This window comes from Priapulus caudatus, unplaced genomic scaffold, assembly GCF_000485595.1.
Source record: "Priapulus caudatus unplaced genomic scaffold, Priapulus_caudatus-5.0.1 Scaffold804, whole genome shotgun sequence".
NCBI classification, from domain to species: Eukaryota; Metazoa; Priapulida; class Priapulimorpha; order Priapulimorphida; family Priapulidae; genus Priapulus; species Priapulus caudatus.
Window position 1 is genome coordinate 99,852 of NW_014577865.1, and position 23,796 is coordinate 123,647.

The following is a 23,796-nucleotide window of genomic DNA, read 5'->3' on the forward strand; positions in this document are numbered from 1 at the left end:
ATAAGCTCTATAATATAATCACTGATTATATTATAGAGATCAGTACAGTGACTCCGAAAGTAAAATAATAATAAGAAAATAGATGGCGCTATGTGTGTAAGCGCTATGGTTTTTTCCCGCCAAATTCGTCAGTGAGGCATACTCAGGCAGTAGGCTATCATTGCAGTGTTGTAGCATCCTTTCTCTGTGTTGACATCGACTAAACTATTTACCAATAGTGGCAATACCATCATACAAGATGTGGATACAAGTTAGGACGTTCGATGGAAAACAGTCAATGCGGGTCGATGGACTTTCAAAGCTAACAAAGATCGAAGATCTGCGGGGAAAACTTGCGAACATTTTTAATGCTGAGCCAGAAAGGCAGAGACTCTTTTACCGTGGAAAGCAGGTACTTTAATGTTAATAATAATAATATTGCATATGCATGGCTCTGCAGCATAACGTTGTGCCCTTAATAATTGGTTGGGTATTGATCGCTAATAGCAGTGTTATATGTTAATAATGATAATGATAGGGTCTGTAGATTGAATGGATATATCGGATCAAATCAATCAATCAATCAGTGAAAGATTTGAAGGCAGTAACGCTGAAGCCTGAAGGGGTCGTTGTCGTATCAGGTACTACCGATATGTACCCGAGGTACATATATATGTATACACAAAGTGTACCAGACTTGTACTACAGAAGTGTACCCTAACCCTAACCCTAACCCTAAACATATACCTCATGTAAAAATATAATTTATAAACAATAGTATTAATACTAAACAACCTAAAACTACCTCGGGTACATATCTGTAGTACCTGATACGACAACGACCCCATCTGCGGCAGTAACAGTAAAGGTCAAGGCACACTGCAGCGACAGCGACCGACGTTGGGTCAAATTTCACCCAGCGCTCGCCACAGTGGCACAAATCATCACATGAACAAACGGCAAAAACTCCTGCTATTGCTGTTAAATAACAGCCTGCAAAAACTCTAGATGTATATAACTATAAGGATAAGATAATAAAGTCAAATATACGAAGCAAATTATCAATATCATGTACCCTATCATGTACTGTATGTGCTTGCCACAGCTTGCACGCTTTGGTTAGACTGGTTTGCGGCCCCATTAATTGTTTGTGACATGCGGCGCAAGTTTAGCGCCGGAGACCAGTCTACGTCTTGGCTAGCATTATGGGTTATTTATGACGTAATCGTAATGTCACAGGCCGATGGAAACGCCTGCGATTGGCTATTTGTAAAGTGTCGCGGGCGACAGTCTCTGGAAAATAGAAACGTTTTTAAATATTTTTGTCGTTGAGGTTGTCGCGTGTGTGTGCAATGGCTCATAGGAAACAATAGTTTCTCATTTTCTGAAAAGTCGTTTGTCGTTACGGTCGGTCGTTGTCGCTGCAGTGTGTCTTGGCCTTAAGGAGGGTATCACTCACTCACTCACCCAGGACCTCTGCTGAGTGTTAAGTTAGGGCTAAGGTTATATTATTATTTCTGGCTCAGTTAACCCAGTAAGGGCGTAGTGATGCTAGTGCCGGTACTGGTAGTTTATGTTGCGGTGGCTGGTGCGCCAGCGTACAGTCTAGACTATATTATATATAGTATAGCCTTGCTCAGTAAACTTTACACTACACTACAGTAAAGTATGCAGTGGTCAGGCCCGTAGTCAGCTTTCTATTGGGGGGGGTTCATTTTTCAATGTTGGCAATTTGCTCGGCAGGGGCGTGTACAGGATTTGTACCAGGGGGGTCTAACCGTAACTCATAGTTGCGAGCACGCGAAGATTTTTAAAATTACACCCCCTCAGATGCGTTTTCTGTGCGAGCAAGGGGGGGTCCGGACTCCTGGACCCCCCCCCTGTACACGCCCCTGCCTCGGGCGCGAAGCGACCAGGCGAGGGAGCCAAGCGACCGAGCGCGGGGGAGGGTGTGGGAGGGGGGTGTTACTGTTCACCCTCCCGCACGATGGAGATTTTGCAATTATTACACTAAATGGAGCGACCTGAGGTGAAATTCTTGCAAATTTTCAAAAAAAAAATTTTTTTGCTTGGGGGAGGGGCTTGGGGGGGGGTTCGTTCGAACCCCCCGAACCCCCCCTGGCTACGGGCCTGCAGTGGTTATATATCATATGCTTGGGGCAGTTTGGTAATAGCAGTAATATTTGATAGTACAACCAGTACAGCATATCTATTCACTACAGATGGTTAGCTTTGAAGGTTTCGTGAAGAATAGCCTTCATAAAAGTTTTATGCGACAATTGTATGTTTTACAGATGGTAAATGGTCATACGCTGTTTGACTATAGTGTTGGATTGAATGAAATAGTTCAGATCATGATCAGACCACCAGATGCTGTGACAAATATCAGTGTGACAGACAAATCGGAGTGTGACGCAGACAACTGCAGCAGCGGTGACGAAAGCGTCAACTCTAATAAGGAGAATGAGGTAAGAGTTTAGGAAGCTATTAATAATACATAATAATATATAGCTGAGGTGATTGCCATGTTATTGCATAGTAATGTAGTCATTTAGTCATTTTTGGTTTACAAGGTGATAGATCGATTCGTATATATGATAGTATGTCTCCACAGGCATATTCCACAGCTAAAAACAAAGATATTTCCTTTTCAACAGTATGTTTAACTGATTGTTAGTGGAATTTGTTATTAATGACCACTGCTTCTGTTTTTGTTTGGATCCAGCCACAGAACAAAACCAAGGAAGTAATACCAACAGAAGAGAGTGAACCAATGCACTGTGATTTAGTTGGGCTATACGAGGTGAGTTTATCTGTTATCTATCTTATCTATAGTTTCTCAACTATCTTTGTTGTCAACTATTAGCCTAGTCTTAGGCTAGGCCGTGCCTACTGCTGTTGGATGTCATACCGCTAGCTTGCAACTAGCTGGTGCTTTACTTGTAACACATCATATAATGCTGTTGAGACATGATGGTTGTTGCACTAGTAACTTAAAACACAACTGGCTGAAACTAGCTTATCGTTCTAAAGTGCGAGTCAGTGCAATCTGCAATATCTGGTACCAATGAAATACTAATCTCAATATGTGATCACAGGTAGAAGATTTGGTAGACGCACGAGACAATGATATGAACGCCTGGTTTGAGGCTACGATTGTGAGAATATCGGCAAAATATGAGGGCGACTGCGCGAACAAAAACCAAAAGGCGAGCCAAAGCACGACGACAAGTCAAATCTCAGGGAATGGCTGCAGCCAAAGCAGTTTGACAGCGCCCAGGCAGCTCATGGAAGCCACAGACACACCCACACCGACCCCATGCAACACGGACACACCTGCACCCACCCCAGGTGACACAGACACGGCCACAGCCACTCCAAGCGAAAAAGGGACACCCACGCCGACCCCAGGCGACGCAGACGCGCCCACACCGACCCCGTGTGATACAGATACTCGTAACCCTGCCACGAATGGCGATTGCCCAGAACAGAACAACAACTTACAAAAAGATGGCCAGTCGGAGGAGCATCCGAGGAAGCAGGGAGAAAATGACGTAGAGGGCGCCGAGGGTCAAGCAATCGACGCGATGAATTCAGAGGTGGCGGATGTTGACAATGTGGAAGTTCCATCGCAGCCCACTGATTCCCTCATTTATCACATCCGATATACTGGGTAGGTGTTCGTGTGTCTTGCATAGCTAATCTCTAGCTGGCAGCTAGTCTACCACATTACAACTCTGTTGTCTATAAACTGTAAGTAATACTATATACTGTGTTCATGTCCTAAAATAGAGGTTCGTGGTTCGCACAAATGTTCGTTATTCATAATCTTCTCTATCGTCAGTGCTTTCAGACATCAGTTCGTATACGATGGTTACGACGTTGGGTGCTTTGCTTGCATTTCGATCAGCTACTCGCGTCGATTCCAGGTACGAAGAGGACGGCGTATCGCAATTGAGATGCTCGGACGTACGACCGCGCGCGCGGAAACTTCTGAAGCTGGACGAGATAAAGCCGGGCATGACGGTGATGGCGAACTTTAACTACGACGAGCGCGACGAACGCGGATACTGGTACGACGTCAGGGTCACGGGTGTGCGCAACACTCGCACGATCAAGCAGCTCTTTGGAACCGTGCACATCGGGTAAGCTACACCTGTTTTCTAATCGCAGGTAAACTACACCTGTCTCCTACTCACAGGTAAGCTACACCTGTCTTCTAATCGCAGGTAAACTACACTTGTCTCCTAATCACAGGTAAGCTACACCTGTCTCTTACTTGCAGGTAAACCACACCTGTCTCTTACTCACAGGTAAGCTACACCTGTCTCCTACTCACAGGTAGTTTAGCTACACCTGTCTCCTAATCACAGGTTAAGCTACACCTGTCTCCTACTCGCAGGGAAGCTACACCTGTCTCCTACTCGCAGGTAAGCTACACCTGTCTCCTACTCGTAGGTAAGCTACACCTGTCTCTTACTCGCAGGTAAGCTACACCTGTCTCTTACTCGCAGGTAAGCTACTCCTGTCTCCTACTCGCAGGTAAGCTACACCTGTCTCCTACTCACAGGTAAGCTACACCTGTCTCCTACTTCCAGGTAAGCTACACCTGTCTTACTCGCAGGTAAGCTACACCTGTCTCTTACTCGCAGGTAAGCTACACCTGTCTCCTACTCACAGGTAAGTTACACCTGTCTCCTAATCACAGGTAAGCTACACTTGTCTCTTACTCACAGGTTAAGCTACACCTGTCTCCTACTCGCAGGTAAGCTACACCTGTCTCTTACTCGCAGGTAAGCTACACCTGTCTCCTACTCGCAGGTAAGCTACAGCTGTCTCTTACTCGCAGGTAATTTAAGCTACACCTGTCTCCTACTCACAGGTAAGCCACACCTGTCTCCTACTCGCAGGTAAGCTACACCTGTCTCCTACTCGCAGGTAAGCTACACCTGTCTCTTACTCGCAGGTAAGCTACACCTGTCTCCTACTCACAGGTAAGCTACACCTGTCCTACTCGCAGGTAAGCTACACCTGTCTCCTAATCACAGGTAAGCTACACCTGTCTCTTACTCGCAGGTAAGCTACACCTGTCTCCTACTCACAGGTAAGCTACACCTGTCTCTTACTCGCAGGTAAGCTACACCTGTCTCCTACTCACAGGTAAGCTACACCTGTCTCTTACTCGCACCACGAAACGCTAAACGGCAACGCGAAAACGCACACGGTAGACTCTCAGCTACTGAGAGAGAAGAGAGAGAGAGCAGAGCAGAGAGAGGATAGAGAGAGAGAGAGAGTAAGAGAGTGACGCAGAGAGCATGAGCACACGAGGAGTAAAGAGAGAGACGAGAGACGAGCACGAGATGAGATGACGCGCCAGCACGACGATATATCAGCCAAGGCACGGCCTCAACGTATTCCTGTTACGCCACGTTACTCGCACAGCTCGGCTTCAGTCGTCTCATCACTCTCCCTTATCTCTCTTCGCTCCTCTCTCCCTCGCTCTCACTCTATCATGCGCGTAACTCTCTCTCCTATCTCTCTCCCTTTCCTGCGTCTCGCCCTCTACTCTCTCGCCATGTCTCGTACATCTCTCCTTCATCAGCACCTGCTTCTCTCCTCTAGCTCCGCTCTCAAGTCGCTCAAGCTAAGTCACTCTCGTCTCTCTACTTCACAGGTAACAGCACCTGTCTCCACTCTCTCCATCACGGTAACAGACTACTCTTGTCTCCTACTCAGCAGGTATGACGCTACACCTGTCCCCTACACTCAACATCATATCTGCCTCACTCACTCTCCACCTTGCTCCTCCTATACTCACAGGTAAGTCTCTCTCCTCTCATCCTACACCTCTCTCGTCGCTTATACTCACAGGTACAAAGCTACACCAGCTGCTCTCTCTCCTACCACTCACTACAGCTACACCTGTCATCCGCTAACTTCTCTCCTCTACAGGCTCAAGCCTAGCATCACTCACGGCCTCTCTTCCCCTTTACTTCCTATCGTAGGTAACGTCTACACCTTGCTCTCTCCCTACTCATACGGTAACCTATCTCACCTGTCTCTTACCTTCGCAGTAAGCTACATCCCTGTCTCTTACTCACTCAGTTAATCTACACCTGTCTCTCCTCACAGAGTAAGCTACACCTGTCTCTTCCTCCGCAGGTAACTACTCCTCGTTCTCCTACCGCGAGGTTATAGCTACACCTGTCCTCTCTCTCGACAGGGTAAGCTAAACCTGTCTCTTATCTGCTCCACTCAGTGTTAAGCGCTACATCTGTCTCCTACTCAACAGGTAAGCTATACGCTGTCTCCCACATCGACAGGTAACTACACCTGTTCTCCTACTCACAGGTAAGTCCTACACCCTGTCTCCTACTTCGCAGGTAAGCTACACGCTCGTCTCCTGCTCACCGGTTAAGCTACACCTGTTCTCCTACTCGCAGGTAATTTAGCTACACCTGTCTCCTACTCGCAGGTAAGCTACACCTGTCTCTTGCTCACAGGTAAGCTACACCTGTCTCTTACTCACATGGAAGCTACACCTGTCTCCTACTCGCAGGTAGGCTACACTTAGCTCCTACTCGCAGGTAATTTAGCTACACCTGTCTCCTACTCGCAGGTAAGCTACACCTGTCTCCTACTCACAGGTAAGCCACACCTGTATTCTACTCACAGGTAAGCTACACCTGTCTCTTACTCACAGGTAGTACGCTCCTGGGTAGCTCAAAGAGAAGCTTGCTCTTTGGTAATGTGGAGAGAAGGTTAGTCTCGGGTGATATGTGGAGAAGCTTGCGCTCTTTCTCGCTTCCTCTCTCCCTCCCTCTCCTTTTCCCCCTCTCTCTCCATCCCCTTTCCCTCTCTCGATCCCCACTCTCAATCTCTCCCTCTGATACATGTATGTTTTCTTTTCCAGATTGGAAAAAACACCGCTAACCGACTGCAAAATAATATTCGTCAATGAAATCTTCAAGGTTGAGCGTCCAGGATTTGTCACTCCCAACTGCTCACCACTCAAGCGTAAGTTGCCTCCTCACCGTAGAATTGAGTACTGTATATGCTGTATATTTCGCGGTGGTTTAACTGTATACGCTGTATATTTCGCGGTGGTTTAATTTTCACGAATGTCGCAAACGCGTCCCCGACCGCGAATATAACAACACGTGAATAATTCATACCGAATACTTCATAATTCACCGACCGCAAAATTAACCACTCGCGAAATTGTCCGTCAAGTCCCGAATTCGCGAAAATATCTGTAGGCAAAAAATATGGCGTATACAGTAAGCCTAAATAGTGTGACTGTACCGTGCTGCCCCCTCTGTGTGAGTGAGTAACAAAATGGTTTGTCTCCCCGACTGTAGGACTTAGTAAGCCTGAATGCTCTCACTGCAACGACAACCCACGTAGGAAGTGTAAGGAGTGCGCGTGCGGTATCTGTGGCGGTAAAAGCGATCCTAACAAGCAGATACTCTGTGACGAATGCGACGCAGCATACCATATCTTCTGCCTGGACCCGCCGCTAGAAGCGATCCCAGACGTCGATGAGTGGTGAGTCGCGCTCATAGATGGCGCCACGTGTGTAACCCCCACCTCGTAGTCGTCATTGATGTACGGCTTGCGATAGTCTGTGATGTTATCTTAGGTACTGTGTATGGTATGTTACGTGATATTTTGGTAGGTACTGCGCACTGTGTAAAGTGTACCACCATGACCACATTCATGTGATATTTTCGTAGGTACTGTGCACTGTGTAGTGGGTATGACATTCATGTGATATTTTCGAAGGTACTGAGCACTATGTAAAGTGTACAACATTCGTGTGATATTTGCATAGGTACTGCCCGCTGTGTAAGAATGACGCCTCAGAAGTCGTGAAGGCGGGTGAGAAATTAAAACACAGCAAGAAGAAGATGAGTATGCCTTCTGCTAAGTCGACTTGCAAGAGAGATTGGGGCAAGGTAAGTTCGGTCACGTATTAGTAGTGTCGTATTATGTCAGTGGGTCGCTGAAATCCTAACATGACATTCCTAGATTTTTGCTGTTTAAATTTACTCTAGGTGTAGTAAGATAGGGAGTTAAAGTGCTGCCATTTCTCATGTGCAAACTGTAATGTGGGCCACTTTTTCAGGTGCATACAGTGCAGTGGCGGATCCAAGGCGGGGGCGCAAGAGGCGTGCGTGCCCCCTATTTTTTGTCCCCCCCCCTATTCGGCACGCGAAGCATGCGCACCGGCGCGATCACAAAATCTGCACCCCCTAAAATGAAATCCTGGCTACGCGGTTGCGCCCTTCCAAAATTCTGGATCCACCGATACGAGAAACCGCGCTTGCTCACTAAGCTTATGTGTGATAACTGATAGTTATGTCTATGTGACTCCCTCTGTAGGGCATGGCATGTGTCGGAAGAACGAAGGAGTGTCGCATTGTCCCACCGAATCACTGGGGTCCAGTTCCTGGAGTAGAAGTCGGAATGATGTGGAAGTTCCGTGTTCAGGTAAGACACGCGATAGCACGGAGCCGGGTCCATGGATGTACGCGACATGTCACAGGATCCTGTGCTTGCGCGACTGTTGCGCCGCAATATACTGTATACGCTGTATATTTTGCGAACGCCTCCCCGACCGCGAAAATAACAACACGCAAATAATTCATATAGAATAATAACGAATAATTCATAATTCACAGACCGCAAAATTAACCACTCGCGAAATTGTTCGTCATGTCTGAATTCGCGAAAATATCTGTACGCGAAAAATATGGCGCATACAGTAGACCAATGTGTGACCGGTTGTCGACCGCGTTCTGACGATCACTTGTTTTAACGTGTAGGCTAGCGAGGTTGGCGTGCACCGTCCTCACGTCGCTGGCATTCACGGACGCGAGACAGAGGGCGCTTACTCCATCGTGCTGTCGGGAGGTTACGAGGATGATGTGGTAAGAATTTTTTGCGCCATTCGTCAATCCGATTCTCGTAGACCCCTTCGTGACATTCCGCTATTGGTTGGCGCTTGTTTATTTACCGCCATCTTCTGTTGAAACGTTCGTCTGCAGGATAGAGTTACGTAGAGTCATCTGTAGGAAGAGTTTACGTGATATAAACAACTCTGTATTTTCTATTGCTGTTAAATTATAGTTAGCGCTAAAGTTTGGCTTCTAGAATGTAAGTCAAGCAGCAGCAGGTGTTTGTTGCACTCGCTATGTGTTGGGACTTGCTAGCAGCGTGTGGTACGCACAGGGACGTTTTGTAATAGCTCCAGCCTCACTGGATGTAATGTCATGTTTTGTGAGTTAATAAAGTTGTATTAAACGTATTCTCTTTATCAGTTATTGTTCTTCTGACAAGACATAACAATAAGAATCTCTCCCATCATTCGTAGATCCGATCCTTGTAGACTCCTTTGTGACATTCCGCTATTGGTTGGCGCTTGTTTATTTACCGCCATCTTGTGTTGAAACGTTCGTCTGCAGGATAGAGGAGATGAGTTTACGTACACTGGTTCGGGAGGTCGTGACCTGTCTGGAAACAAGCGAACGGCAGAACAGTCTAGTGATCAGATGTTGACGAGGATGAATATGTAAGTTTATCACCCAGAAATGCTGTTGACTATGAACTGTATATCTCTCTATATATGTCTATATGTATGTCTATATAGCTATTGCTTGTACGTCTGCTTAGAAGCTTGTAAGTAATAAATCGTTCATCATTCTGTCAGTCGATGAGAGCGTTCATACTATAAGAAATCTTAATTGGAATACGTGCAAAATATACAGTGAGACGATGCCAAGGGAAAAAATTGCGTTTTTTTCACGTAAAAATGAGGGGACGTACGGGAACTATTTTGAGCCTCAAGGGAGCGATTTCGGAGGTTTGAAGAGCGAATCGCTCATCGCTCCCGTGTATTTTTTACCCTGGACGATGCCCATGACTGTCATTGCTGTCGTGGTGAGACCTTCGCTTCATGAACACGTTTGATCATTATGTGGTTTATCGTTACCACGTATGTCGCAGGGCACTGGCAAAGAACTGTAATGCGAAGGTCGACGCTAAGAACGGAGCGAAGGCAACCAACTGGCAGGCTGGCAAACCCGTGCGGGTCGTACGCAACTGCAAGGGTAGAAAACACTCAAAGTACGCACCTACAGAGGGCAACAGATACGATGGGATCTATAAGGTGGGTGGATGGATACAGTGTCATGCATTTCCCGACGTGATATTCCTGATATTAACGGGAGTCCGGAGTCAAATACTCTCCGATTTATTGTCGGACTCCCTGATTTGACATATGCCAGTATGCAGGAGTCGGTGTGACTCTCTGAAAATTCTGCGATACTGACTAGTAAGGCCTCGCGGAATTACCGTATTTTTTCAGCTAATGTCCCAAGAAAATTTGGCAGACGTGCAACTGCATGAATCTTAAAAATAAGCACATGCGTTATTGTTAATATCTTTAATTTTGAACCTCAGACTGCGGACTCCCTCATTTTGCTGCAGACTCCTTCTTTTTGAGGGTATATGTAGTCCAGTCTGTTGGACTCCCGTGTTCAAAAGTTAATTTGTACCCCTGTTACTTACATTAATGTTTAAAGGGAATGTAGTTTAACATAACCTAATGTAACGCAACTTGATGTAATGTAATACAGAGTAATCCAATGGAATGGTATTTTGACATTGTGTGTGCATTCTATGTTGTAGATAGTTGAATATTGGCAGGAGAAGGGTCAGTCTGGGTTCAAGGTGTGGCGCTACTTGCTACGGCGGGACGACCTAACACCAGCTCCCTGGTCGAAGGCCGGTCAGAAACGCGTCAAGGAACTCGGTCTGGAGATGCAGGCAGGTGTTAACGATGTTACCTGTAGCTGTAGGCAGGTGTAAACGATGTTATCTGTAGCGGTGGTTGGGTTCAATTTCTTCAAATTATTCAGTATTCTTGATGACGATGTTACACTGTCATATGTAAATCACAAAGAGATGGGCTTGGGCGTAGGAGTAGTGAGTAGTTACTGCAGATCCCAGGTGGTGTACTTATCTCTGTAATCTGGTGTAAGTATGAGTAAAAACTACTCCTGAAAACCTGCATAAGTCCTACTTTTATCCAAATTTTTCCAGCAAAATCCTACTTTTGTCCTGTTTTTTGTTGTAAATTTTGATCCTACTTTTCTCCTAATCTTTTTTCTGTGTCTGCTTGAAAGCCTGTTATAGAGGTGTGAGCTTAACAGGTGTTTGTGTTACAGTACCCCGAAGGCTACCTGGAAGCCCAGGAGAGCAGTAGGCTGGAGAAGGAGGAGCAGGAAGCCAAGGCGGAGGCGATGGATGCGGAGGAGGCTGAGGGTGCGGAGGATGGATCTGCAAAGAAGGGGAGGAAGAGCAGAAAATCTTCGAGTAAAACTCCTGGCAAGGGAAAACGAAAGCGAGAAGGTGCGTCACTTGCTTCGTGGAGGAGGGCGAGAAATCTATTGTTAATTTATATGTTAAAGTTCTGTTTCTTATATAGAAAAGGTGGATAAGGCAACAGTTGCTAAACTGTACGTGAAAGTTCGTATTGAGACTCGCCTTCCCATCTAGTGGGAAATCCTGTATGGTGTCACGCTGTTAGGCGACAGATATCTGATACAGATGCCACCACTAGTCTGTTGATTATCATTATTACATGCAATAAAGATTTAATAATAATAATAATACGTTTTCCTGGCGTGTGCTGTGATATAATAGTTGTGTGTTGTGAACAGAGTCTCCGGACAAAAGCCCCAAGAAAGCTAAGGTGCCGGCGTACAAGATGGAGTCGGCGTTGCGTAAGCTGATTGCGGAGGATGAGCTCAACAAGAAGCTGTGGGATGAGTGTCTGGTGATGACCAAGCAAGGAAGCCAGGTAGCATCCCTGACTGCTCCACTGCTCTTCTTCCCGGCTCTCCCTTGCCGCTCCACGCCCTCCCTCACCATCTACTGTCCCTTCCTCACCATCTACTGTCCTTCCCCTTGCCACTCCACACCCGTCTGTCCTTTCTCATCACCTATCTGTTGTGTCAGGTTCGTTTGAGTTATATGTCCGGTTTGCTCTCCTTGAGGTTTTACAGCGAACGATTTCCGTGTTATCGCGTGGCAGTGAGGCGCGTATCCCATTCTGATAAAAATAATCCTAAGTAAGACTTCTTCTTTTTTAAATTCAGTGAGTGAATTGTCGCTGTTTTGTAGTGTTAAGCTGTCTAATCATAATGTGTAGCTCGATGTTTGTGTTTGTGCTTTGTGAGTGGTGGTGCCATATCATGCGATACCTACAGTGGCCTGTTTTCGTTTGCAGAAGTTTCTGGCAGTGGTAGAGGAACACGTATGCTGCATCTGCTGTCAGAATATAGCTGTGAAGCCGATCACTACAAAGTGTGCTCACAACATCTGCCAGGTATGCCTACAAAGTGTTCTCATAACAATAATCTGCCAGGTATCCCTACAAAGTGTTCTCATAACATTAACCTGTTAAGTATGCCTACACAGTGCATGTAAGCAGCAGGGGTGGAAATGTTAATAAAACCATCACTTTTCTTCCAGACAAGTGACATTCAAAATCTTCTTTTTCATAGACGTTTTAGGTTTTCTGAGTATGATGAATAGCAAGGTGCATAACAACTGTTTATCGGGCCTGTACTTTCATGCTCTTGTTGAGGGGGAGTGTTGTTATGTTAGATTGAGAGCAAAATACTGAGTGAATAGGTGATTAAAAACCATTGGAATTTTTTGAAAAGCTTGGCCCATGATTCATGTTTCTAGTGGTTGTAAACGGAGATTTGTTTGCTATTATATTATATATTATATTTTGTTTGTTTTCTAGGCTTGCCTTCAGCGATCATTTAAGGCGGAGGTGTACAGCTGTCCAGCTTGTCGCACTGACCTGGGCAAAGACTACAGCATGTCCACAAACAAAACTCTAACACAGATCTTGCGCACAATGTTCCCGGGGTACGAGAACGGACGATGAGCGAATGCCAAGTGATTATAGAGGGCGTTGGTGCTGAAATGGAAAGTTGGTTGAAGTAGATGGTGCTGCTCGATGCAGCACTGGGACGGTTGGCCGTGTTGCACCGGTTTTTGGACGGCACAACGTAATATACATTCTGTAATAGGAGGCTCCACCTATATTTACGCTGAATCTATTGTGGGAAATTGTCCTTTGGTCTTTGACCTGGAAATTTTAAGCAGGATTAGGAGAGATGTAATATTGCATGTATGAAAGTATCTGTGTCTTTATTTCGCATGAGGAGAACGAAAGATGTGGGATTCACTACTATATAGAAATGGGAAAGCATTGTTTTGGTTAGCATGAACATAGTATATAGCATTAAAGTTGTACAGGCTGGTAAGACCACAACATGTGTCCCTCAGTTTAACATGATCAGGTTATGTGTGCGTTTATAGATGAAAACGGGTATATGTAGTGATTGAGAGTACTTATAGCTTATTAGGCATCCTAGCTTATTGCTATAATCAATGGAGTGATGCAGTGTTTAGGAAAGTGTTAAATCTTAGCATACGTAGCTAGAGTAGGCATTTGTTTAACTGAGATGTCTAAGATAATGGCGAAGATTAATGTTGGAACTGCTAACAATCAACTTTATGGATGATATGAGAAAATAATTGAAGTGTATGCAAAGTTGTCATGTGTGCACATTGATGTCAATGTCGAGGATGATTATGACTGTTATGATAGCATCTATAACTGCTGTTTGGTTTAACCATTTTATACCTTAATAGTTTTGCTAGAAGCCTGTGTTAAATTCTAGTTTTGATCTGCAGGAGGCTATCTAACACGTTCACCAATACTTGCATACCTCTTGTGGTTGCAACTACAGCTGTTAGTAGTTTAAGATGCAGCCTAAACCTAAGATCCATTCGTGTACTGTGATGTTTGCCTTAAGGCTTAAGCTATCCTCATTATTCGTCCTGAACTTATGAAATATTATTTAAAAAATAAACTTGATGTTTGCCAGGGAAAACGTGATTTGCATGTCGGTAAAAAAAGTCCAAATCAAATCAGAACTGAAGTTGGTTATAGGTAAAGTTTTTTATTGATAATTTTGTACACATTTTTAATAATAAAATTAGTTTAAATGAACGGTTTGCGTTATTGTATTGGCTTCATTAATTAACCTGACTATAACTCCTATTTATTTTCGTGCTGTGGTGTGTGTGGATGTTACAGTTTGCATATCCGTGCACGAGCTATTTTTGTTTGCACGAGGGTCGTCGTTTGGCAGTGGGGCAGGCATTCGTGCATGTACAAGTGTCCATTACGTGTACAAAGTCTATCTGATAAAACCTGACTGCCAAGTTTAGTACAGTAGCTAGTATAATATATAGTATATATATATATATATATTATTTATGAACCTTGTGATAATGTATCTAATATTACATATGATATTATAGCTAGTTCTGTTATAATGTACAAATCGCTCTGGGCTCAGTTTGGCTCAGTGCTGGTTGTGGTTGGAATTTGACCAAAGTCATTACATTTATGACGTATATGACATATATACGTAGGTGCGTACATATATAAGGTAATCAGTAGAATGTGATAAAGACGGCAAAAGTGCGTGTACGTTAATCGGTGGTTTGTAGTATATTGTAGGTACCGTCGGCATAATCATATAGCAAACACAGGAGTCTCGTGTATAATTTCATACAGTCATAGAGTATAGTCACCATGCAGTGAGTATATATGTGAACAAGTGTGTTTTTACATAATATTTAAGAATATTTCTCGCTTTGATGGCGTTTGTATCCAAATAATTAAGTCTGTAACTAATATGCGTATATAATATGCTGATATGCTATATAAGCCCAAACGCTGAAAGTCTTAATGTAAAGTATAGGACATTGTACTCGTAGGATCAGGAGTGATGCAATGTAAATATTATTTATATACAAATGTAGTACGTGGCCCTAGGGGTAGCCGCTACTCAAATTATGTGCGTTTTGAATGCACGATTATTTTTCGGGATCAGTTCTTGCTCCCAGTGGCAAAGTGGGACTGTGTTGCGTGGCAGCAGGAGACAAACAACGAGACAAATAAACACAACGCAAGTTCTTAAGTATATAATACGGAACCGGTGGTTTTATTTATCGCATACACACCAGTTATGCAGTATTCGTGTCGTATATTGTGGCAGAAGGCCCAGGAAATGTTAGTTATGTGCGAGAATTTAGGTCTACCGAGTGCGCGCGAACCCGACGTCTCTATTGAGGTCGCCCGGAGTGAAAATAAGGGGTAACGGCACCTGTCGTCGGCGTCAGCGTTCTTCTTCCTCCCTTTGTTCTTCTCGCGTCGTTCCTCCTTCTTTCTTCTTCCTTCTCTCTTCTATCTTCTCTCTTCGTGCTTCTCTCTTCTATCCTCTCTCTTCGTCTGTCTGTCGTCTCTCTGTTCTCTCTTCTATCTCCTATCGTCTCTCTTCTTTCTTCTATCTCCTGCCTTCGCTCTCTTTTCTTCTATCTTCTGCCATCTCTCTTCGTTCTTCTTTCCTCTTTCTTCTATCTTCTTTCTTCTGTCGTCGCTCGTCTATCTTCTGTCTTCTCTCTTCTTTCTTCTATCTTCTGCCTTCTCTCTTCTCTCTTCTGCCTTCTCTCTTCGCGCATCTTTCTTCTCTCTTCGTCTGTCTGTTGTCTCTCTCTTCTCTCTTCTATCTCCTGTCTTCTCTCTCTTTTCCTTCCATCTTCTGCCTTCTCTCTTCGTTCTTCTTTCCTCTCTCTTCTATCTTCTCTCTTCTCTCTTCTTTCTTCTATCTCCTGTCTTTGCTCTCTTTTCTTCTTTCTCCTATCTTCTGTCTTCTCTCCTCTCTTCTATCTCCTGTCTTCTCTCTCTTTTCTTCTATCTTCCGCCTTCTCTCTTCGTTCTTCTTTCCTCTCTCTTCTTTCCTCTCTCTTCTTTCTTCTGTCGTCGCTCCTAGTAGTGAGTGATGCTCCTCGTCTTGTAGTGATCGGTGCTCCGAGTCTTGTAGTGATCGGTGCTCCTAGTCTTGTAGAGATCGGTGCTCCGAGTCTTGTAGTGATCGGTGCTCCGAGTCTTTGGTGCTCCTAGGGGCGGTTACCCCCGGCGTTCTGCTTTCTACGGCTTTTCGGCCGCCTTATATACGGCCTGGTTGCCACATGGACGTGTACGATTCCCCCCTTCCCCTAGCAACAAGCAGCGGCCGCCTCCAGCTGCCAATGGCTTCGGTGCAATAATCCCCGTGTGCTCTGCATCGATGATGTCATTTGTTTACATGCTGATCCGCATTTAGACCTGTTGCGTCAGCTGAAACTGGCCGAGTAAATTTTCCATTCGTATTCTATTTTAATTATCTTTTTATTTAAATTCCTCCTTATCTTTTTAATCTGCACTTGACTACTGCTAGACTTTTCCCTTATTTGATTTTGTGTATTGATTTCTTAAGTGGAATTTGTGGGTAACCTGGTTTTCCGATCCAGGTTTTTAGTTATTCAAAAAATGGCCGCGCCCTGTAGTGTGTTGTGGTTTGAAATAGAGTCTTCGGTGTAACCGAAATCTCTACACTCCCCCTCATGTTCTCTAGCATCCGCCCTCGGATGCGGATTACTGGCTGTGTGTCTTCCCTCTACAGATCTATATGCTTGGGTGGCTTCCTGATGCGCCACACCCTTCTTAGATTGGGTTCCTATTTGGCCGAGGGGCCACCTTCCCATGGTTTCCTTCCTCTTCCCTTTTGGTGGTCAGCCTCGTGATCCTCGGGTTTCTCACTATCAGAGGGGTCCCCACTGCCCCATGGCCATGGAGGGTCAAGTGGTTCGGGTATGTTGCCCTTTCCTCCCTGCATGCCGGCAGTGTCGGTGTCCCGCTCGGTTCCTTGGGTTTCTTCGTTACGCTGCGCCCCCTTTGGTGTTCTCCAATCCGTTGGTGCTTTCTCCCAGGGAAAAGAACTTCCTTCAGCCAGACATTGTATGGTGTGGTCGTCTATCATCAGTGCTCCCGTACCCATGTTGAAGGAAGCTCGGTGAGGTATTAGGAAATCGAGTCAGAGTATTCCGTCCAAGCCTCCAAGTGAGATGATTACCATAGTCTTCTTGTCTGTTTCCTCCGATTTCCAGTTGAAGGTCGGCCTCTCCCGTGTTGCGCAGTCGCTCCCCGTTAGCCATTCTTAGGTCACTTCTGCCTGGTCGGTGTAAGGGCCTCTCATGGTTATCTAGCTTGTCGAATCTGGTTTGGTTGAGAAGGGTGGTACTGGATCCACTATCCACATGGAAGTCCATGCGGTATCCTTCCACCTGCACAGCTACTAACCAGCTGGGCTGATCCTGCAGGGGTGCAACAGCTATGGATGGCTTCTCCTCCTTGCTGGTTTGTTGCTCACTGATTGCTTCAGGCTCCGTCACTGTTCGATGAGGCTCTCCCTTATCCTTTTCTGTGGGTACTGTACTTTTGGCTTCACCTCCTTGCCCTGGCTCCTGATGGGTGGGGAACGTGGAACGCGTAGGCCGTGGTATGGTTCCGTTAGTCGAGGCTTCGTGGACTAGGTCACCGACCCTGCCTGGCCCTTTCTAGTTTAACCTTGGGCTGTGATGCACCCTTGGTGGCTGGTCCTGTTGGTGGTGAGGGATTCCTGTCATTCTGTGGGGGTCTCCGGGGACAGACTCTGTGTATGTGCCCTCTCTGTCGGCAATAGTAGCACTCCATATTTGCCATCCAATCTGGTATGCTCTGCGCCCTCGCTGGTGCTTGAAAAGGTGGGTAGTGGACTATCTCTCGAACTTCTGGTCGGTAGCCATTTTGGGGCGGAGGATTTCTGGCTCCAGTCTCCCGCTTCCTCCTCGTGGTATCCTGGGTCAAATCCTGTACTGCTTTCCGCAGCTGGGTTAAGTGGTCAGGACTGCTGTCTCCTTGTGGATTTGCTGCGCGGATGGTACTAACCCGCCCTGGTGGGGGTTTTCGGCTTGGTACAGTCTCCTTGGTTACGGCTTCATATTGAGATACTCTGGTGATAGCTTCGTCGAGAGTGCCTGGTTCCTATAGGAGTGCATAGCGCTGAGTTTCGACATCTCCCAGACCTCCCAAGTACTTGTCGATTAAGATCTCCTCGAACTGGTGCCCCACCATTCCTGGGTAAACTCTGCTGAAAAGTTGCCTCATGGTGGCTCTGTACTCCTCGGGAGTTTCTCCGGCTCGTCTGTTTTGGTGCCGTACTTCACTGCGATGCACACGTATGCATTCCGCTGGATCAAATTGCACTGTAGTGCGGCAACCAGGCAATCGTAGTCCTCTCGCTGTGCCCGAGGAAGTTCAATCATGGCCTCCAGGGCTTCACCGTCAAGGCATAGGCCAAGCTGGACCGCCCAGGTGTGAACTGGTCATTCGTTGAATGCTGCTGTCATCTTAAATTTGATGATGAACCGTTGATGTTTTCCTCTGGAGCTCGTCTTCTCCTTCCTGCTCCGAGGACCATCCTTGCCTTTGTGGTTGTGGCGTTTTCCACGCCCTCCTCTCATCGAGTTGGGTTCGGGGTGTCGGGTGTATAGGGCGAGGCTCGGGGTCGTGGGCCTGAACTGGGCTCTCAATCGGGGAACGTTGATATTCTAGAACCGGCCTGCTCGGTGCCCTCCTAAGTATAGGCAGGGGCGGATTCAGACCGTATTTGCCGTATTGGGAAATACGGTCTAGATTTCAGTGTCCTTCGAAATTTTGCGCTAAAAAATACAGTTCTAAAACAATTTGATGGAATTTGGCTATATTCTTTATTTGTTTTCTTTTTCTTCTTATATTCATTGACAGGACTTGAATGAAATCAAAATTTTACATTGTAACAAAACTAGCTTTGATATCTGAAAAAGAAGGGAAGTGCTTGAATCATTCTGCATTAATTGCTGGTATGCAAATTAAGTGCAGGCAAAATTAAGCAGAAAAAAAATTCCATATGGTTTTTAAAGCTATTGCTGCTTGACCAAATGTGTGCTCAAATGGTGCTCATTTTTGTGCCCAGGTACCCTTGACATTTTGAAATTTCCTGGGGGAGGCCCCCCAGACCCCCTGCCATGTGCTTCCGCGCCTAACGGCGCCCATTGTGGGATGGTGTGCCCTTTTTGGGGGATGTGCCCTTAAAATCTGGAAAAATACTGTAGCTTCAGCCCTGGATCCGCCCCTGATAGGGGATCTGCCCTTTGCCTCACGGCCTAATTCTAACCCTGCCTGCGTAGGCCCTGGAACGCTCGTAGGCCTACAGCATACATGACCCTTGGACGGGGTAAAAAAATCGCGTATTCGGTTCCTTAAACTATCCATCTTACGTGATTGGTTTATTGCCTCAAAGTCTCGTTCTCCTGCCACAGCCGCAATTTTAAAACACAGAGAAGCAAAGAAATAACGGACGAGCCCCAATAATTCTGTGGTGGCCCTAGGTGTAGCCGCTACGCGAATTATGTGGATTTTGAATGCACGATTATTTTTCGGGATCAGTTCTTGCTCCCGGTGGCAAAGCGGGACTGTGTGTGCGTGGCAGCAGGAAACAAACAATGAGACAAATAAACACAACGCAAGTTCTTATTAGTATACGGAACCGGTCGTTTTATTTATCGCATACTCACTCCAGTTATGCAGTATGCGTATCGTATATTGTGGCAGAAGGCCCAGGAAATGTTAGTTATGTGCGAGAATTTAGGCCTACCGAGTGCGCGCGAACCCGACGACTCTATTGAGGTCACCCAGAGTGAAAATAAGGGGTAACGGCACCTGTCGTCGGCGTCAGCGTTTTTCTCCCTCCTCTCTTTGGTCTTCTCACGTCGCTTCTCGTTCCTCCTTCTTTCTTCTTCCTTCTCTCGTCGTTCTTCTCTCTTCTATTTTCTGTCTTCTCTCTTTTTTCTTCTATCTTCTGTCTTTTCTCTTCGCTCTTCTCTCTCCGGGCTTCTCTCCTCCATCTTCTGTCTTCTCTCTTCTATCCTCTCTCTTCGTCTGTCTATCGTCTCTTTCTTCTTTCTTCTATCTCCTGTCGTCTCTCTTCTTTCTTCTATCTCCTGTCTTCGCTCTCTTTTCTTCTATCTTCTGCCTTCTCTCTTCGTTCTTCTTTCCTCTCTCTTCTATCTTCTTTCTTCTGTCGTCGCTCGTCTATCTTCTGTCTTCTCCTTTCTTTACTCCATCTTCTGCCTTCTCCCTTCGCGCTTCTTTCTTCTCTCTTCTACCTTCTCTCTTTGCGCTTCTTTCTGCTTTCTCTCTTCTATCCTCTCTGTTCGCCTGTCTGTCGTCTCTCTCTTCTTTCTCCTGTCTTCTCTCTCTTTTCCTTCCATCTTCTGCCTTCTCTCTTCGTTCTTCTTTCCTCTCTTTTCTATCTTCTGTCATCTCTCTTCTTTCTTCTATCTCGATCCTGTCTTCGCTCTCTTTTCTTCTTTCTCCTATCTCCTATCTTCTGTCTTCTTTCATCTTTCTTCTATCTCCTGTCTTCTCTCTCTTTTCTTCTATCTTCTGCCTTCTCTCTTAGTTCTTCTTTTCTCTCTCTTCTTTCTTCTGTCGTCGCTCCTAGTAGTAGTAGTGAGTCATTAGCCTCGTCTACACGACGACGCTTAACTCGAGTTAACGATTATGTAGCGTCTACACGACAACACCCGATAGCGATTATTACCGATTTATTGTGCGTGCGTGTGTACGTGCGTGTGTACGTGCGTGTGCACGTACACGTGCGTGCGTCCGTGTGTGTGCACGTACACGTGCGTGCGTGTGTGAGCGCGTGTGCATGTGCACGTAGACGTGCGTGCGTGCGTGTGCACGTACACGTGCGTGCATGCGTGCGTGTGTGCATGTGCACGTGCGTGCGTCCGTGTGTGTGCACGTACACGTGCGTGCGTGCGTGCGTGTGTGCATGTGCACGTAGACGTGCGTGCGTGCGTGTGCACGTACACGTGCGTTCGTGCGTGTCTGCGCGCGTGTGCAGGTACACGTTCGTGCGTACGTGCGTGCGTGTGCAGGTACACGTGTGTGCATGCATGTGCACGTAGACGTGCGTGCGTGCGTGCGTGCGTGTTCACGTACACGTGCGTGTATGAGTGTGTGCGTGCGTGCGTGCATGTGTACGTACATCGTACTAGTGTTGCCGCCTATGGTGGAGTTATGTACTATTCGCGAACTCAGGTGTTGCGTCAGCTGAAACTGGCCGAGTAAATTTTCCATTCGTATTCTATTTTAATTATCTTTTTATTTATTTCCTCCTTATCTTTTTAATCTGCACTTTACTACTGCTTGACTTTTCCCTTATTTGATTTTGTGTATTGATTTGTATTGTGTATTGATTGTGTGGAATTTGTGGGTAACCTGGTTTTCCGATCCAGGTTTTTAGTGAATCCAAAAATGGCCGCCTCCTGTAGTGTGTTGTTGTTTATATAAATAATAAATAGAGTCTTCGGTGTAACCGAAATCTCTACACAAATGTATAATATTTTATATATTCCTTCCTGATAGGATGCGTCATAGATATTATATAGATCTATTATAAACGCCTGATATATAGATTTATACAATCCTTCATGCGCGTTATGTATGATATAATATTAATACTAATAATAGTAATACACTATACAGTACTAGTAGTAGTAGTCAGCCACAAGTTTCCTTTTCGCGTTGGTAAACCTACGACGTGTAACAGTCGGAGAGCCTGGTCGCTTTATGTATGATATGTTCATTTAAAATTACTAGTGTCACTACTGACTGTAAATTAGGCCCTACCCATTGAAGCCCTGCTGGAAGCACCAATCCGCAATCGTGATGTTAGTGTGGTAGATGTGATACTGAGTGATAGGCCTGCACAGTGATAGCCAGGCAGTGAGATGACGTCGTCTGACATAGGTTGAGTATATCGATAATAATCAAGGATTTGTGACTGATAGTGTTACCCACTGATCTACATATAACGTATATAAATTACGCTGTGGCTATATGCCTGGCAGCCGGGCATGGTCTTCGATTTTCTAAATGCCCGGCAGTTCCTAACCCTAACCCTAACCTTAACCCGGCCCTAACCCTTGTTTACTTGAGATAATGCTGAAAATTAAAAACTGCCGGGCATTTAGGAAATCGAATACCGTGCCCGGCAGCCGTCAGATATATGCCGGCCGGGCATATAGCCACTCTGTATAAATTATATCAAGAGTAGATAATATAATATCTATGTATATCTATATTATGAGTTATATTATCTACTCTTGATTATATATAGATCAGTGGTGGTACCACTACAAGGGGCATTTAATCGTTCCAATTAATTGGAAGCTTGCTAAGCATAGGCCTACTGTCTGTGTCTACATTTAATGATTAGCATTGCATAAAGCACTGTAGGTATCGTTTTGCACTTGGTGATCCGGGACGGCCACACCTACTGCATGTACATATACATATTGCTTTCTGATGGCACGTATATTTTACAGGGTGATGTGGCTGCTTGGGTTTACCATGATCGTCGGCACCTTCACAATGTCTAGAGGTAATAGTCAGGGTTCGAAATTAATGCTGCCTACAAAGGTCAGTTTGCTGCCAGATCTCAATGTAGAGTATTCAAGAAATTCCTGATAAAACCAATGTAAAATCAGATATGTTGCAGGCAATTTTATATTCCAAATGATGGGCAGTTGTTTAGGTCTGTTTTATTCAACTTGCGTTGACCCTACATTACCATCCGTACTTTATTCACTGTGCAAATTGGGTTGAGCTTGTATGACTTTATTTAGAATGAATGAATAGTGGGAAACAAGGCTAGAAGGTCATACCTGCTTCCTTATGGATAGAGGCAAACGGATAGTACTGTTGGGGTGGGAGGGAGTGTATCGAGCTTCTATGGTTTCTTTCAAGTTCCTGCATTGGTGAGTTAGTTTGCTGCCTGCTTTTTTCTCTGGCAGCCAGTAGTTGATTTCTAACCCTGATAATGATGTAGCCATGCACACTAGCATGTATACACACTTGCATACACACATGTAACTACACATGAGTTCATGCAGGCACGTACATGTATATGCACGCAGGCACGTACATGTATATGCACACAGGCACGTACATGTATATGCACACAGGCACGTACATGTATATGCACACAGGCACGTACATGTATATGCACACACCTGCACACACACATGCACGTAAGAATGCACACACACGTGCAGACACATGCACACGTGCGCATACACACAAATATATTACTTTTGTCTTACTGCAGGAGCCACGAACACCGACGCTGACATACTAGATGTCTATCCATCCAGTAAAGGTGATGGAATCAATGTAGTCTGGGCTCATGCTGTCAACAGTGATGCCACACTGACTGACGCTCTCTCAGGTATAAATCCAACCACTTTCAAAATGACTAGGCTAGGGTGTGGGAGGGGGATGAGTGAGAGGATTGGTAGGGTGGGTGAAAGAAGGGTGAGAGGATGGGTGGGGATAGATATGGATGAGTGAGAGGATGGGGGAGGGGAGAGACGAAGGTTGGGGCGGATAGGGATTAGTTAGAGTATAAGTGGGGTGGATGGGGGGGGGGCAGGATGAGGAATGGCTGAGAGGAGACTTTATAGATGGCTGAGGTATTGGGTGTAATGTATGTGTTGTTGTAGTGGTGAGAGGGAGGAAGGGGACGTCTATATAGAATAGATTGGATGTGGAGGGGGTATATATACACGCACATACGTATACTTTTACATACACATGATATACGTACATGTACATCTACACAAGCACGCGCGCACTCGCACACACATACACAGGGTTCTCGAAGCTTTTTCATTATAGCATGGCGGGTGCTGCCTTTACGGTCCTAGTTGCAAATCGCCGAAGGCGGTTTTCGTGCGGCGGGGGGG

The 23,796-nt window shown here is 45.6% G+C and overlaps 2 protein-coding genes across 2 annotated transcripts in view; both read left to right on the top strand.

Annotated features, from left to right (window-relative positions):
* Window positions 1-123: 123 nt before the first annotated feature.
* On the top strand, window positions 124-14,080 carry LOC106813652 (E3 ubiquitin-protein ligase UHRF1-like). Its single transcript, XM_014817845.1, has 17 exons — window positions 124-391; window positions 2,274-2,447; window positions 2,705-2,782; window positions 3,078-3,652; window positions 3,909-4,124; window positions 6,893-6,996; window positions 7,341-7,527; window positions 7,814-7,937; window positions 8,365-8,472; window positions 8,808-8,912; window positions 9,447-9,553; window positions 9,988-10,150; window positions 10,672-10,809; window positions 11,211-11,394; window positions 11,706-11,845; window positions 12,275-12,373; window positions 12,800-14,080. The coding sequence occupies exons 1-17, from the start codon at window positions 239-241 to the stop codon at window positions 12,944-12,946; spliced, it is 2,802 nt and encodes a 933-aa protein (XP_014673331.1). The 5' UTR covers window positions 124-238; the 3' UTR covers window positions 12,947-14,080.
* A 7,286-nt stretch (window positions 14,081-21,366) lies between these two features.
* LOC106813651 (protein FAM151A-like) overlaps window positions 21,367-23,796 on the top strand; it is a 6,838-nt gene continuing 4,408 nt past the window's right edge. The window contains exons 1-3 of the mRNA XM_014817844.1: window positions 21,367-21,384; window positions 22,378-22,433; window positions 23,160-23,279. Coding sequence (XP_014673330.1) covers window positions 21,383-21,384; window positions 22,378-22,433; window positions 23,160-23,279 — 178 coding nt within the window. The 5' untranslated portion in view covers window positions 21,367-21,382. The remainder of the gene's footprint in view (window positions 21,385-22,377; window positions 22,434-23,159; window positions 23,280-23,796) is intronic.